Here is a 16,217-nt window from a genome sequence, read left to right as displayed (position 1 = left end):
AGTACGGTGCATTCCACTTCAGCAGCCTAGGTTCAGTTCCCGGGCGCAGAACCACACCACTCATCTGTCAGTAGCCATTCTGTGGCAGCGGCTCACCTAGAAGAACAAGAAGGGCTTACAACTAGAATATACAACTATGTAGTGGGGCTTTGGGGATGAAGGAAAAAAAAAAGGAGGAAGATTGGCAATAGATGTTAGCTCAGGGAGAATCTTTCCCAGCAAAAAAAAAAAAAAAACAAAGAGGTGTCAACAGGATTTTATGCAGAAGATGAGGGAGAAACTGTTCATCAATAAAACACAGGAGGGATCAGAGATTTACCCTTGTTAGTCAGTAACTTTAACTCTCAAAATGATCTGTCCATCTTTGCTGGGGAAGACAAAACCCTTACTCTGCTTCTAACTCACCGACGTTTAAAAACTATTATTTAGCATCTTGCCATTGCCACCCTTCTCTGTAAGTTCCTTGTGTTTCTCATGTGCCTTTTTGGCAACTGTTAATCATTCTAAATAGAAATTGAGCTTCCTAAAGTCTATTTCCCAAGTAGCAGCGCAATGACTTACTCCAAAGGGATCTCCACCAACCTGTCTCTTTTCCCCACTGTGCTCAGTCTGTTCTCTCTTCTTCTGCCGTCGCTGTCGAGACAGAGAAGGTTCAGATCCAGAGCTGTGTGGCTGTAAACCTGGGTAGATTCTGTCCTGTTTTTCTGTAATACATTCACCAGCAACTCGATCCTTTAAAATAATAAAATGAAGCAAACAAAAAAACCAGAATAATACTCTTTTGAATTTCCAAATGACCAAACCCTCCACACCTAGTTTTAGAATTATAAATGAAAATGAGAGGAAGCAGTTGTCTTTCTCAAAATGAATGCTTATTTGCAGTGTTGACAGGCAAAGATGAAATGCTGACATGAGTTATCCAGATATTCTGGCTTTTTTCCTCTTTTCCCAAATAAAAATAAATAATTATTTTAATTAAATTACTCAGATTGTTACTAACCTGAAACCACTGATTTTGATTTAGTTTTTTTAAAAAACATCTTTTCATAGCTTTTAATAGGTTTTCTATTCAGAAAACTAACAAATGTTTTAAATGAAATCCAATTGAATATACACATACTTCCCAAGTAAACATCAGGAAACTCTAAAAAGCACCAAGAAGAGTACTGAGTTTGGAGTTAGATGTAATCATATCTGAGAAACTTAATCTCCCTGAACCTCAGTTTCCTCATTAACAAATAGGCAAGATGCTTCACACACACTGTATGACTGCTGGAGGGTAGAGGAGATGGCACACTAAATACTTAGGACTATGTCTAGCACATAGCAGATGCTCAAAAAATGGCAGCTATTACTAGCAGTAGTAATGATAAAATAAATTACCTTTTAAGTTATAAAGATTACCAACAACTTAGTATTTTATTTGGATAGCTGGTTTTAGAAATTAATGCATACCAAACATTAAAATAAAATATTCTTCATTTTTTAAACAATTGTTAACGATCAGAATATTTAGGTTTTCAAGTAGATGTACACTGGTAATTGAATATGATCCAATCAACACATTTTTATCAAGAGCCCACTATGTGGTACATTTTAGAACGAAAAATGAATGATATGATATTAATACAAGGTAAAATTGCTTTCTAAGAGCCATTACCATTAAGACCATATCATTAAGATCATTATTATCATCTATCATATAGATCCTCTGGCAAACACAAAATAATGACTCCTATTGGAAAAATAATTTGTAAATGTATTCTTTCAAGGGTACACCTAACATTATACATAAAACACAGTAAATAATCAAATTTTACAATATTATTACATAATAAGCTAGCTGAACAAGAAGACCAAGATACTAAACAATGACTGATACAATAAGGAAGAGTGAAATAAATGTTTCTCTGCTGTTAAGTATAGGCTGTTCAAAATAAAGTTTACGCGCGTATAAGAGTGACAGAGCAAATGACTTAAAGAGTTTCTCTGTGAAATCCAATTGGTGCTGAAAAAAAGTTCTACTTTTAACAACAAAAACAATAATAACAAAAAAAGAAGTAGTGCTGGATATGAAATTCTATTAAACAAACAAAAAAATCTGCTCTAAAAGCCTGATGTAAGGAATGAATTTGATCAGGACCACTTCTCTTCAACATTGTACTACAGGTTCTAGCAGGCAATTAGGCAAGAAAAAGAAATGAAATATAGATTGGAAAGGAAGAAGTAAAACTATCTCTATTCACAGATGACATGATCTTGTATTCAGAAAATCCTAAAGAGTCCACTTTAAAAAAAATTATTAGAACTAATAAATGAGTTCAGCAAGGCTATAGGATACAAGATCAATATACAGTAATCAACTGTATTTCTATACACAAGAAATGAACATTATGAAAACGAAATTAAGAAAACAATTCCATTTACAATAGTATCAAAAGGAATGAAATACTTAGAAATAAATTTAACAAAAGAAGTGCAAGGCTTATATACTAAAAACAAGAAAACGTCAATATAAGAAATTAAAGACCTAAATAAATAGAAAGACATCCCATCTTCATGGGTTGGAAGACATATATTAAGATAGCAATATTCTGCAAATGATCAATGCAATCCCTATCAAATCCCAGCCTTTTTTTCAGAAATTAACAAGCTGATCTTAAAATTCATATGGAAATGCAAAGGACCCAAAATAGCCAAAACAATATTGAAAAATAAGACTAAATCTGTAAGACTCAAACTTCCCAATTTCAATTTCAAACTTCCCAATTTCAAAAACGATAAAACTACAGTAATTAAGATAGTGTGTTACTGACATAAGGATAGATACATAAATCAGTGGAACAGAATTGAGAGTCTAGAAATAAATCATTACATTTATGGTCTACTAATTTTCAACAAGAGTGCCAAGATAATTCAATGGGGAAAGAATAATCTTTTAATGAATGGTGCTAGGACAACTGGATAACTGCATACTAAAGAATGAAGTTGGACCCCTTCTTCACACCATATACAAAACTTAACTCAAAACAGATCATAGACCTAAATGTAAAAGTTAAAACTATAAACACCTAGAAGAAAACATACGAGGAAATCTTTATGACACCAAAAGCACAAGCAACAAAAGCAAAAACAGACAAAACTGGTTTTCATCCAAATTGAAAACATTTGTGCTTCAAAGGACACCATCAAGAAAGTGAAAAGACAACCCACAGGATGGGAGACAATATTTCCAAATCTTGTATGACAAAGGACTGACATCTAGAATAAAGAACTCTTACAACTCAACAACAAAAAGATAAACCAATTTAAAAGTGGGCAAAGGATCTGAATAGATATTTCTCCAATGTAGATATACAAATGGCCAATAAACACATGAAAAGATGCTTAACATCATTAATCATTAGGGAAATGTAAATCAAAACCACAATAAGATACCACTTCACACACACTAGGAGAGCTAGAATCAAAAACACAGAAAGTGAGAAGTGTTGGTGAGGGTACGGAGAAACTACAACTCTCATATATTGTTGGTGGGAAGTAAAAAATGATGTACTTGCTTTGGAAAGCAGTTTTGCAGTTCCTCAAAAAGTTAAACATAGAGTTACCATATGACCCAGCAATTCCGCTCCTAGGTGTACACCCAAGAGAACTGAAAACACATGTCCACACAAAAACTTTTACAAGAATGTTCACAGTAGCATTATCCATAGTAGCCAAAAAGTGAAAACAACCCAAATGTTCATCAATTGATGAATGGATAAATAAAATATGGTATATACACATAGTGGAATTTATTTGCCAATAAAAAGGAATGAAATACTGCTACATGCTACAACATGGATAAACTCTGAAAACATTATACTAAGTAAAAGAAGTCAGACACAAAAGGTCATATATTGTATGATTCTATTTATATGAAATACTCAAAATAGGCAAATTCATACAGACAATGGTTGCCAGGGGCTGGGGACAAGGAGGAATGGACAGTGACTATTACTGGGTATGGGGTATCTTTTTGAGGTGCCAAAAATGTTCTGGAATTAGATAGCAGTGATGATTGTACAACTTTATGAATACACTAATAACCATTGAATCAGTACTTTAAAAATTAAAAATATAAACAGAAAAATAAAAGAAGTGAACTTGAATTTAATTTGACAGCCAAGCTGAACAAGCAGGACACATATAATTTTATCTATAAAGTACTAAGGATTCCAGTGTCCAAAGAAAACTTAAGATTATTTTGGTTTTAATCCAATGACTTTAAATGACAAGAGCATTATACTTGCATTTTTCCATAAAAACAAAACTTTATTAAAAACATTTGAATATAAATGTACAAAATTTTATACTTATATAAAAGATGATGTTAAATATAAAATATATATAACAGATCAAATTTAAATATATGTAGCATATATTATAAAAATACAGTTAATATACATGAATACATATAAATATGTATTACATTTTAACATATATTACATATTAACATATCATATTACATATTATGTATTAATTAATACATATTAACTATATTTTTAAAATATTTTAAGTATAAAAATGTAAAGTTAATCAAATGTTCTGGCTTTCTCTCTAATCTTAGCTCTTACCATGCTTCATCAAATTTAGGCTTCTTTCCAATTTCAAGTAGAGGATAACCTTTAAATTTACTCAGAATAGTTTCTTAGTATCAAATCCTTTTGTTCCTTTCCTTTTCTTCTTTTCTTCCTTCCCCTTTGGTTCCAATACATAAAATATTTTTTGTATTCCTTAAGAAATTAGATCAATCCACTAACTTTTCAAAAGCAAGAAGGAATGTGATATTATCTAATTGTTAGAACTACCCATCCACTTGGAGGACTAAGGAAGAGTGATGCGGAAGCAGGCAGGACATACAGATAGCATGCTTCCACCAAGTACCCTATGCCAGGGCACGGAAGACGTCTAAGAATCCCTCAGGTCCTAACCTTTGGTTTCCGTTATGTTTAAACTGGTACCCAAACTAAAACAACAACTAGAACACAACCAAACAATACAACCCACGTCTTTGTAACCACACTTTCCAGTCCTCCCTGAAACCAACACCTCATGTGTATCACTCACCTGGTCTTTCGGCTTTTGGTCTTTGTTTAGAGGCTGCAGAGGCTTCACTGGGTCATTCTTTTCCCCAGTGACACTGTCAGACACACATGTGGAAATCAGGTTTCCTGGCTGAGCGCTGGACTTAGTGTTATGCTGCAGGCTCTCCTTCACTTGAGAAATACTGCATTTACCTTCTAGCTCATTAGAGGCATCTAAATGTCTTGGTTGATTCTCTTGAACTAAGCTGTTGCTCGAGTCCCTCCTTTCTGCAGGTAAGATGTCAATATTCACCCTACTGATTGTGGCTAGCGATTCTGAAGTAGTGTTCATGTCTGGTTTGCAAGTGTGGCCTTTCAAATTTGTAGGTGTCTTCAAGGGGCCAACAACTACGAGTTTCTCCTGGGATAAACATTTGTCTTCACCCTGAGTGAAAACATGCTTCCAAGTTATTACAGCACTCCTCAAACCATATAAAAAAAATTAATTCAAAATAAAACGAGAGGTTCCTCAGAAAGTTAAACATGGAATTACCATATGACCCAGCAATTCCGCTCCTAGAGTGAAAGTGGGAACTCAAATAGGGATTTGTGCACCAATGTTTATATCATCATTATTAACAATAGCCAAAAGGTGGAAACAACTCAAATGTTCTTCAGCAGATGAATGGATAAACAAAATTTCAGTGTATACATATATATATAACAGAATATTATAAACCCATAGAAAGGAATGAAGTTCTGATACATGTTACAACATGGATAAACCTTGAAAACATGCCAAGTGAAATAAGTCAGGCACAAAAGGACAAATATTGTGTGATTCCACTTATATTAGGTACCTAGAACAGGCAAATTCACAGAGACAGAAAGTAGATTAGAGATTACCAGGGCCTGGAAGTAGGAGGAATGGGGAGTTAGTGCTTAATGGGTACAGAGTTTCTGTTTGGAATAGTGAAAGAGTTTTGGAAGATAGTGGTGATGGTTGTACAACATTGTGAATCTAGTTAAGGTCACTACATTGTATGCTTAAAAATGGTCCCAAATGGTTATTTTGTTATATATATTTTACCACAATAAGAAAAATTTTTAAAAAGATAAACAACCTAAATATAAGAGCTAAAACTCCTAGAAGAAAACATAGGCATACATTTCATGATCTTGGATTTGGCAAGGGATGTTACATACAACAATAAAAGCACAAGCAACAAAAGAAAAAACAGATAAATTGGATGTCACCAAAATTAAAAACTTGTGTGCATAAAAGGACACTTTTGCTTTATGAAGAAAGCGAAAAGACAACCTACAGAACGGAAGGAAATATTTGTAAATCATATATCTGAAAAGGGTATAGTATCTAAAATATAGAAAGAACTCTTAGAACTCAACAACAAAAAAACAAAAAAGAACCAATTTAAAACTGGGCAACGGACTTAAACATTTCTCCAAAGAAGGAATACAAATGGCCATCAAGCTTGTGAAAAGATGTTCTGTGTCATTGGTCATTAGGGAAATGCAAATCAAAATTTCAATGAGATACCTCTTCACATCTACTAGGACGGCTAGAAGCAGAAAAACAGAAAATAAGAGTTGAGGAGGTTGTGGAGAAGTTGGAACTCTCATGGATTGCTTGTAGAAATGTAAAACGGTACATCTGCTACGGAAAAGTGTGGAGGTTCCTAAAAAAGCTAAACAGAGAACTACCATATGACCCAGCAATTCCACTCCTAGGTATATACCCAAAAGAACTGAAAACAAGTGTTCAAACAAATACTTGTACACAAATGTTCACAACAATAGGCAAAAGGAGGAAACAACCCAATAACCACCAAGAATGAATGGATAAACATATTGCGATGTGTGTGTGTACATATATATATATATACGATATATATATATATACACGCAATGGAATATTATTCAGACATAGAAATAAATGAAGTATTAATACATGCTACATGGATGAACCTCAAAAACTTTATGCCTCAACAACTACAACAAAGTTGCAGAGTACAAAATCAACTTACAAACATCAGCTGCATTTCTATACTCTAATAACGAACTAACAGAAAGTGAACTCAAGAATACAACCCCATTCATAACCGCAACAAAAAGAATAAAATATCTAGGAATAAATTTAACCATGGAGGTTAAAGACCTATACCATAAAAACTATAAGATATTACTGAAAGAAATCAATGATGATATAAAGAAATGGAAAGATATTCCATGCACATGGATTAGAAGAATAAACATAGTTAAAATGTCCATATTGTCTAAAGCAATCTACAGATTAATGCAATCCCAACCAGAATCCCAATGACATTCTTACAGAAATAGAACAAAGAATCCTAAAATTCATATGGGGCAACAAAAGACCCTGAATAGCCAAAGCAATCCTGAGAAAAAAAGAACAAAGCTGGAGGCCTCACAATCCCTGACTTCAAAATATACTACAAAGCTACAGTAATCAAAACAGCATGGTACTGGTACAAAAACAGACACACAGATCAATGGAACAGAATTGAAAGCCCGGAAATAAAACCATACATCTGGGGACAGCTAATCTTTGACAAAGGACCTAAGAACATACAATGGAGAAAGGAAAGTCTTTTCAATAAATGGTGCTGGGAAAACTGGACAGCCACATGCAAAAGAATGAAAGTAGACCATTATCTTTTGCCATACACAAAAATTAACTCAAAATGGATTAAAGACTTGAAGGTAAGATGTGAAACCATAAAACTCCCAGAAGAAAATATAGGCAGTACACTCTTTGACATGGGTCTTCGAAGGATCTGTTCAAATACCATGTCTACTCAGGCAAGGGAAACAAAAGAAAAAATAAACAAATGGGACTTCAATCAGACTAAAGAGCTTCTATAAGGCAAGGAAACCAGGAAGAAAACAAAAAGACAAGCCACCAAGTGGGAGAAAATATTTGTAAATCATATATCCAACAAGGGATTAATCTCCAAAATATATGAAGAACTCATACAACTCAACAACAAAAAAAGAAACAAACTGATCAAAAAATGGGCAAAGGGTATGAACAGACATTTCTCCAAAAAAGATATACAGATGGCCAACAGGCACATGAAAAGATGTTCAATATCACTAATAGTTAGGGAAATGCAAATCAAAACCACAATGAGTTATTACCTTACACCTGTTAGAATGGCTATAATTACTAAGACAAAAAACAACAAATGTTGGAAAGGATGTGGAGAAAAGGGAACCCTCATACATCACTGGTGAGAATGCAAACCGGAGCAGCCACTATAGAAAACAGTATGGAGATTTCTCAAAAAATTAAAAATAGAAAAACCATATGACCCAGCTATCCCACTACTGGGTTATGCAAAGAACTTGAAATCAACAATTCAAAGACACTTATGCACCCCTTAGTTCATTATGGCATTATTCACAATGGCCAAGATGTGGAAGCAACCCAAGTGCCCATCAACTGATGAATGGAAAAAGAAGATGTGGCATATATATACAATGGAATACTACTCAGCCATAAAAAAGACAAAAATCGTCCCATTTGCAACAACATGGATGGCCCTTGAGGGTATTATGTTAAGTGAAATAAGCCAGACAGAGAAAGACAAACACAGTGTGATTTCACTCATATGTCGAAGATAAAGCAACACATGAGCAAAGAGAACAGATTAGTGGTTACCAGAAGGGGAGGGGGTTGGGGGTGGGAATAAGGGGTAAAGGGGTACATATATATATCGTGAGTGACAAATAATAATGTACAACTGAAATTTCACATAAAGTATTATGACTTCAATAAAACAAAAATAAATAAAAACAACAATATTATGCCCAGTGAAAGAAATCAGACACAAAAGGTCACATATTGTATGATTCCATTTATATGAAATATCCAGAATAGGCAAATCCATAGAGACAGAAAACACATTGATGGTTTCCAGGGGCTAGATGAAGGAGGAAATGGGAAGTGACTACTTAATAGGTGTGGGGTTTCCCTTTGGGGTGATAAAAATGTTCTGGAACTAGATGGAGGAGATGGTTGTACAACACAGGAAATGTACTCCATGCACTTAATTGTTCACTTTAAAACAGTTAACTTTATGTTATAGAAATTTTACCTCAATAAAAAAAAATTCTTAAAGTCACCAGAGCACTAACTTCATGAACCGTTTGACAGCCCACTCTAGATAAAGCGGGCTAAAGGAATCACCTTCACCAGTGTTCTTTCTTTACAATACAGAGCTATTTACACAACAGAATCTCTAGTAAAGTCTAGTCACTGACATAAATTAACTTGCTTAGATAAACTATCATTTTAATGTAGTTTCTAAAACACATACCCTTTAAACAGAAACATACCATTACATATGTCTTGGAGCCCTCAGAAGAGTGTGGGTGGAAGGGAACTACTTCCTGATTTGATTCAGCCTTTCCAGAAACCACTGTAGTAACAGGCTTGGATTTACAGTCACCATTTTTAGTATTATTTTTGCAGGTTTTTCTTTATGAGAAAGGAACAAGGAAAAGTTATAATCAATATAGTGAATATTATGGGTTTTTATGTATATGAGGAAATGTGTATATGTGTTACACAGCTGTTCCATTTATAGAGAACAGTCTTCTAAAAACCAAGCCGAGTACAAAATACTTGACAAATACTCTTCAAAAACAATCAAGGTTATGGAAGCAAAGAAAGTGAGGAATTATCACAGACCCAAGTTGACTAAGGGGATATGAGGACTAAATGTAATATAGTATCCTGGATTGGATCCTGGAACAGAAAAAGGACATTAGTGGAAAAACTGGTAAAAGCCAAATAAAGTCTGGAGTTTAATCAACAGTGATGTACTGATGTTGGTTTCTTAGTTCTGACAAATGTACTGTGGTAACGTCAGATGTTAATGATAGGAAAAACTAGGTGAGGGGTACACAGAGACTCTCTGTACTATCTCTGCGACTTTTTCATAAACACAAAATTATTCCAAAATGAAAAATCTATGAGAAATTTCCTCACGTACAGAAGTACCAGGATAATTTTCATCTTCAAGTTTCACAAGTTTGTAATAACACCACAAGTGCTTTATACTCAGCCTTGACTGGCAGAATAAATGTATACAGGAATAATATCCCCAACTGTTTTAGTGTGACGTTTCTACAACTAGGCTAAACCTCTGGAGAATTCAAGGGGAGCATGAAGACCAGCACTGCAGAGAGCCAAAGGTCTGTCTGGTGGGAAATTATAAACAACATAAACAGAAAGATGGCCCTTCTTTATTCCCTGGATCCTCTCTAGCACTGCCTCCCAAATTTAACATGTCACAAGGCAAAGATTGTGAAGATCTTGTCCAGGCCTAAGTCTTAGATCCTGGAACAGCTATTTGTTTAGTGAAGGTAGGACCTGAGAATCAAAGAAAAGAATTCTTTTACTCTTGAGAAGTTTTATGAGTGAAGAGGGAACCTTATGAAAGCGCTCAGAAAATTGAGCACTATTTTTTAGATGTGATTCTTATCTTACACACTAAATAATGTAATAGATTTCTTAGATAATCTCTCATTTCAATATGGTTTCTAAAACATATGTCCTTTTAAAAGAATAGTATTCAATATGTCTTGGAACCCTCTGAGAAATGTTAAAGTGCTTCTCTAAATGGTTCTCTAGATTTCTGATTCTAGCACTTAAGCAAATTTCAACACGATTATGTTATAATCATGTAATTTTAGCTCATGTTTAAAAAAACTCACCATAAATTCTTGCACATGAAATTTATAGAAGCTACCCTCTTTTATTCCATCATTTAGCCTAGCTATTTGCAAGGGAAGTATCTTACGCCTTTGTGGCCTCCAGAAACAAGGATATTTGGCGCTTTATATAAGGCTGCCTCAGGATGCTCCTCACAGAGGGTCTTTCTTCAGGCCTTTTGCTCAGCATTGTTCTTATCAGTTCTGTCAGCTCTGGGCTATAATCTTTCGGCATTGGCGGCAGCTACAAAGATAAATAATACCACAATTATGACTAATGGTCTTGTAAAGCAAAGTAAAAGAAGGTAGAGGTTTTCCAATTTTTATTTAAAAGCAATTATCCACATAAGTAGAAAAGAACCAGTGTATTAGTCTACAGGAAGCACACTGGTGTCTTGGTTATAATAGCAAGTTGTAAGATTGTAACAGTATATCCTTCAACCCAACAGTCCCATTTGAGGACTTTCTCCTTCAGAAATAAAAGCATGAGTTCCTAAAGATTTATATACCAGGATATTCCCTGCAGTATTGTTCATGCAGTAATAAACAACTTGAAACAACTTAATGTCCATCCATAGGGGACATGTGGAATAGATTATGGTACACCTTTCTAATAAAATACTAGGCAATCTCTTAAAAAATAAAAGACTTGCGGCTGGTCCCATGGCCAAGTGGTTAAGTTACCGCACTCCGCTGCAGGCGGCCCAGTGTTTCATTGGTTGGAATCCTGGGTGCGGACATGGCACTGCTCATCAAACCACGCTGAGGCAGCGTCCGACATGCCACAACTAGAAGGACCCACAACAAAGAATGTACAACTATGTGCTGGGGTGCTTTGGGGAGAAAAAGGAAAAAAATAATAAAATCTCTAAAAAAATAAAAATAAAAAAATAAAGGACTTAACAGCTACCAACCTGGAAAGATGTCCCTTGTATAGTAAGTCAAAAAAGCGAGTTGTGTACCAATGTGTACAGCGTGATTCCATTTCAGTTACTTTTTTAAAGTATCAGTGTATATAGCATATATACACCCACAGTCATGTCTGCATAAAGACAGGAAAAAGCCAGCAAGGCTATGCACCAAATTATTAGCAATGAGCATCTCCAGGGGATGGAAATGGATAGGACAGGAATTTCACTCCTTTCTTATTTGATTCTTTAAGTAGTGGAATTATGGGAAAACTTTACTTTTTTTTGTTTTTGAATATTTTTCAAATTAAATGAGTCTTGGTATAATACTATAACCAGTAGGTTGCAACTTTAAAACCCAATGGTGTAAATGCCTACCACTGCATAGGTCAACTAACCTCCTGGAACTAACACATAAAGTTGGTCACTCTGGTAGCTGTATCACACACAATGCTTTTTGCAGTTCTTAACTGGTTGCTAGTAATTGTGATGATTATCAAAGGAGAAACAAGTTCAAACAGAGTGGACTCATTTTAAATGGGGCTCATTTAACCATAAGCTGCTTAGGAAAAGCTACCAATAGCCTATCAGGGTAAGTGTACATCCTGTGGCTACAAGATAGTCATTTTCAAAGAGCCAATTCATTGGAGCCATTAAGCCACCTTTATAAATTAATATTAAGAAATGATCAATCTCTTCTCCTCTAGTTCAAGCTTCCCACAGAAGGGACCCACTATGAAATCAATGATTACTTACTTTTGCTAGTAACTACTTACAAAGCTACATTAAATTAACTTGCTCCACATATTAAAAACTAGTTCCAGAATATTCTTTACCTTTCCTTCAATAATCCGATAAACTAAAGAATTCATGTCTTTTGCATTGAAAGCATGCTTCAGGGTGGCCATTTCATAAACACAGCATCCCAGAGCCCAAACATCAGACTAGAAAGGAAAAATAGCAAAAGTTAAGTATTGGAATGCCTTATTTTAATAAATGGTTAAATGTCAGAAAGTTGTATTTACATTTTCCTCTTTAAAAAAAAAGACATTTTCCTTAAACCAATTCACAAAGAATTCTTCTGACTTATTCTGATGGGTTCTGAAATTAGGAATACTGTCTTAGAAACAACGTGAGCGAGTGTACACAGCCCAATCTTACCTTATAGTTGTAGGGTTTGTTTGAGAACAATTCAGGGCTCATGTAGTAGGGTGTGCCAATGAGGGTGCTAGCCATGTCACAGTGGTTCTCTAACACTCGGGCAATTCCTAGGTCACCCACTTTGATAATGTTTGTTCTTGTTAGGAAAACATTTTGAGTTTTCAGATCTCGGTGAAGGATGTGTTTTTCATGTAAATACTGAGGAGAGAAATAAAATATCATTTAATATAAATGTAGTAATCTACTTATTTATTCCTAACTTCTTATATACAATCAACAATTGCATAAGTTAAAGAGCCTTAGTTACCTATATATCAAAACACTTGTTTTATAGTCTCAAAATAAAAAGTCTAATTTACAACTTTCCAAAGTAAGAAAATTAAGTTCCATGCATTAATTTGCACAATATGCTTTACAATTGTTCCCTGGTGCCTTGAGCATTATACCATTTAGCACTATATGGATCCAGTTAAAAAATATGCTTAGAAACTCCCACTGAAGGTAGAAAGACAACTTATACAAGGTCACATACACAGGCATCTCAGACTCATGAAATCTTCAGCTTAATAATATTTTCAAATATAACAAGATCACTTTTATTTAGAGAAAGTATCTTAGAATTTAAACAAGGTCAATTAATTCAGGACAAATATGCCCAGTTCCGGAATGGTATTTCGTAAATAGTCTCACTTCTGAACATGTGTATATGAAAACACAAACATGGTTTGCATTTCCACTCACTCTGTCACAGCAGGGTTAAAGCCCAAATCCCCACAGTTTAGGCATATTAATTAGCCCAACCACCTTCCAGTATGACACAGCTGACCAGCTGATAACAAAGGGTTCTTAAAGTTGACTTCACTATGAATATTAAATGAATAGAGAATTGGCTTCCCGTGGAATTAGACATGAAATCCATGTCTACTTCAATATGGATATCACTCATTCAGAAACATTCCAATACTACAGCATCAGGGGCTGGGTCTACTTCATAAACGGACTTCAAAAAAACCACATCATTTTTCATGTAAGCATCTGGGGAAGAATTTTCCTAAAATCCACTTGCCATCCCCGTCATCTTGGAGCAAAGGGGATGCGATAGGTCTGAACAGTACCTGCAGAGCCATGGCAATCTGAACAAACCACTCCACCACCTGACTCTCAGGCAGAAGCTGCCCCTTCTGCTCCTTGAGCTTTCGGTACAGATCACCTCCTTCGCAGAAGCCCATGACGATGTACAGCAGACCATCCCCTCCCTCCCAAGACTCCTTATAGGTGACAATATTGGGGTGCTTCAGCTGAGACAAGAGCTGAGCTTCCTGTTCAGCAGCTCGCCGCTCTCGGCTGGAGGCATTTCGGAGGTTCAGTTTTTTGATGACATACTACAAAGAAAATATATGTTTTTACAATGTGCAAATCAACATACAGTTTTATAGGTTCAGAAGTATTTAAGGGTTCTCCTGAATGTCCTCAAAACCAACCTTCTGAAGCCTGCCAGATAACCTATTCATTTTGTTACCAACAAAGCACAAAATTGGAGAAAAAGATTTGCTATCACTAATGATACTTTTTATAGGTTAAACTTATAACAGGGTGAGCGTCACAAAAAACTATACTTTCAATCTGCATTTTACAATTTCATTGAATGCTAAAACATGAGTCCATGTTAACACACCACTGAATCAATCATAAAATCTCTGGAAGAGATTTCTTAACCTCTGTTCCCTCTACACAGGTGCATAAAATATACTTCTGCAGACACAATGGGTCCATGGATTGTATTACTCAAAGGGATCCATAACCCAATAAGGTTAAAAATCACTGATCCTGAACATACAAAATTATTCCCACTTAAAAAAAAAATCAATATCCTCTCACACCTAATACATCTCCTCTCCCTGTCTCTGCTTGTCTAAGGTAGTCCCATTGTCCTGGTGTAGTTATTAATAGTGCCTCCTTTCAGTTTCAAAATTGTCCTGGTTTGTACAATACATTATATGGTCACCCTATTTATAAACCACATTAAAAAACTGGCTCCTTATCCTGAGGGTAATAGGACAAAGTGCTTTAAGCAAAGGAGTGACAACATTCGATGTAAGTTGTGGAACAATCACTGAGACTGCAATGGAAATGATGGACTGGAGAACAGCAAGTCATGTGGCAGGGAGGACCAGTGAGAGGCTGTGACATAGTTTGGCTCGATAACAATGTCCTGATTGGGGTGGTACCAATGGAGATGGAGAAGAGGCCTGTTGGTTTAGGGGACAGATGAATAAGGGGAAGAGAGGGGAGTCAAGAATGACTCCCCAAGTGTACAGCTTGGGTACTGCCTGGTTGGTGATGCTACTCACTGAAATGGGGACCGTGAGAGGAGGTCTAGCACAAAAGTAATGAGTTTTAAGAGTCCAGTAGTCTCCAGGTAGGACGTATGGGTCCCTTCACTCAAGGAGTGATATTGCCAAGCGCCGCCTTAGGTCCTGGGAAAGCATGATCTCACGGAACTGTCCCGTGTAGGGGAAGGAATGTAGCACACCAATTAATACCACAAAGGAGAACTACAGGGAGGCCTGACCTAGTCTTGGCGTCTGGGACGTTTTGCCTAAGGAAGTGCCTTCCGAGGTGAGCCCCCTCTATTAGATCACCCGGGGCCCAGCCTCGGGACGGCGGCCTCAGCGCATCCCTCCCTGTCCCTCGCCCCTGCCAGGCCCCATCTCCGCCGACCTGCCTGCCGTCCCGTCGGTGCCTCACGAGCGTCACCTCCCCGTAGCTACCCCTGCCCACGACCCGCAGGTAGCAGTAGGCGGCCAAGGGCATGTTCCCAGCGCGGGGCTACTGTTGGGATGCGGCGGTGCAGGCGGGTAGGGCAGCGGGCCGCGGTGGAAGGTCCCGCTCATGCCCGAGACGCTGCGGTGTCGGCGGCTGCGGAGGCTGCCCGGCCCGGGCGCGAGCACGGAGGCCGGCCTCACGGCGACGCCGCTGCCATAGCGATCCCGCCCGGCGCCGCCCCGCGCATGCTCCGGCGGCCCGGGAGGTTCCGGCGCCACAGAGCCAGGCGCCAGGCGGCCAGAGCGGTGCCCCGGTCCCCGGAGGTCCCGCCATAGAGCCGAAGCGGCAGGGGCCCAGAGCGGCTCCGCCAGACCCTGCACGCACCATCTGCCTCAGTTCCACAGCCGGGAGCTTCCGGGTTGCAGGCGACAGTAGAGTCGCAGAGGCTTACGCTTATTGAGCAGTTGTACCAAGCGCTTTCCAAGTATTGTTCATTCATTCTAAAAATATTTATTGACCGCCTACCATGGGCCAGACCGACAAGGTCCCTGCCCTC

At 37.0% G+C, this 16,217-nt stretch overlaps 1 protein-coding gene across 1 annotated transcript in view; it reads right to left on the bottom strand.

The window, feature by feature from the left end:
• Positions 1-15,898, bottom strand: part of NEK4 (NIMA related kinase 4) — a 38,977-nt gene extending 23,079 nt beyond the window's left edge. The window contains exons 1-8 of the mRNA XM_046684632.1: positions 15,617-15,898; positions 14,011-14,277; positions 12,896-13,093; positions 12,571-12,678; positions 10,916-11,070; positions 9,447-9,588; positions 5,110-5,511; positions 583-732 (exon numbers count right to left, since the gene is read on the bottom strand). Of these exons, the coding sequence (XP_046540588.1) occupies positions 583-732; positions 5,110-5,511; positions 9,447-9,588; positions 10,916-11,070; positions 12,571-12,678; positions 12,896-13,093; positions 14,011-14,277; positions 15,617-15,709 (1,515 nt within the window). The 5' untranslated portion in view covers positions 15,710-15,898. The remainder of the gene's footprint in view (positions 1-582; positions 733-5,109; positions 5,512-9,446; positions 9,589-10,915; positions 11,071-12,570; positions 12,679-12,895; positions 13,094-14,010; positions 14,278-15,616) is intronic.
• Positions 15,899-16,217: the final 319 nt, after the last annotated feature.

This window comes from Equus quagga, chromosome 1 (assembly GCF_021613505.1).
Source record: "Equus quagga isolate Etosha38 chromosome 1, UCLA_HA_Equagga_1.0, whole genome shotgun sequence".
NCBI classification, from domain to species: domain Eukaryota; kingdom Metazoa; phylum Chordata; class Mammalia; order Perissodactyla; family Equidae; genus Equus; species Equus quagga.
The sequence above is the reverse complement of the archived record's forward strand: the minus strand, read 5'-3'. Positions and strand labels throughout refer to the sequence as shown.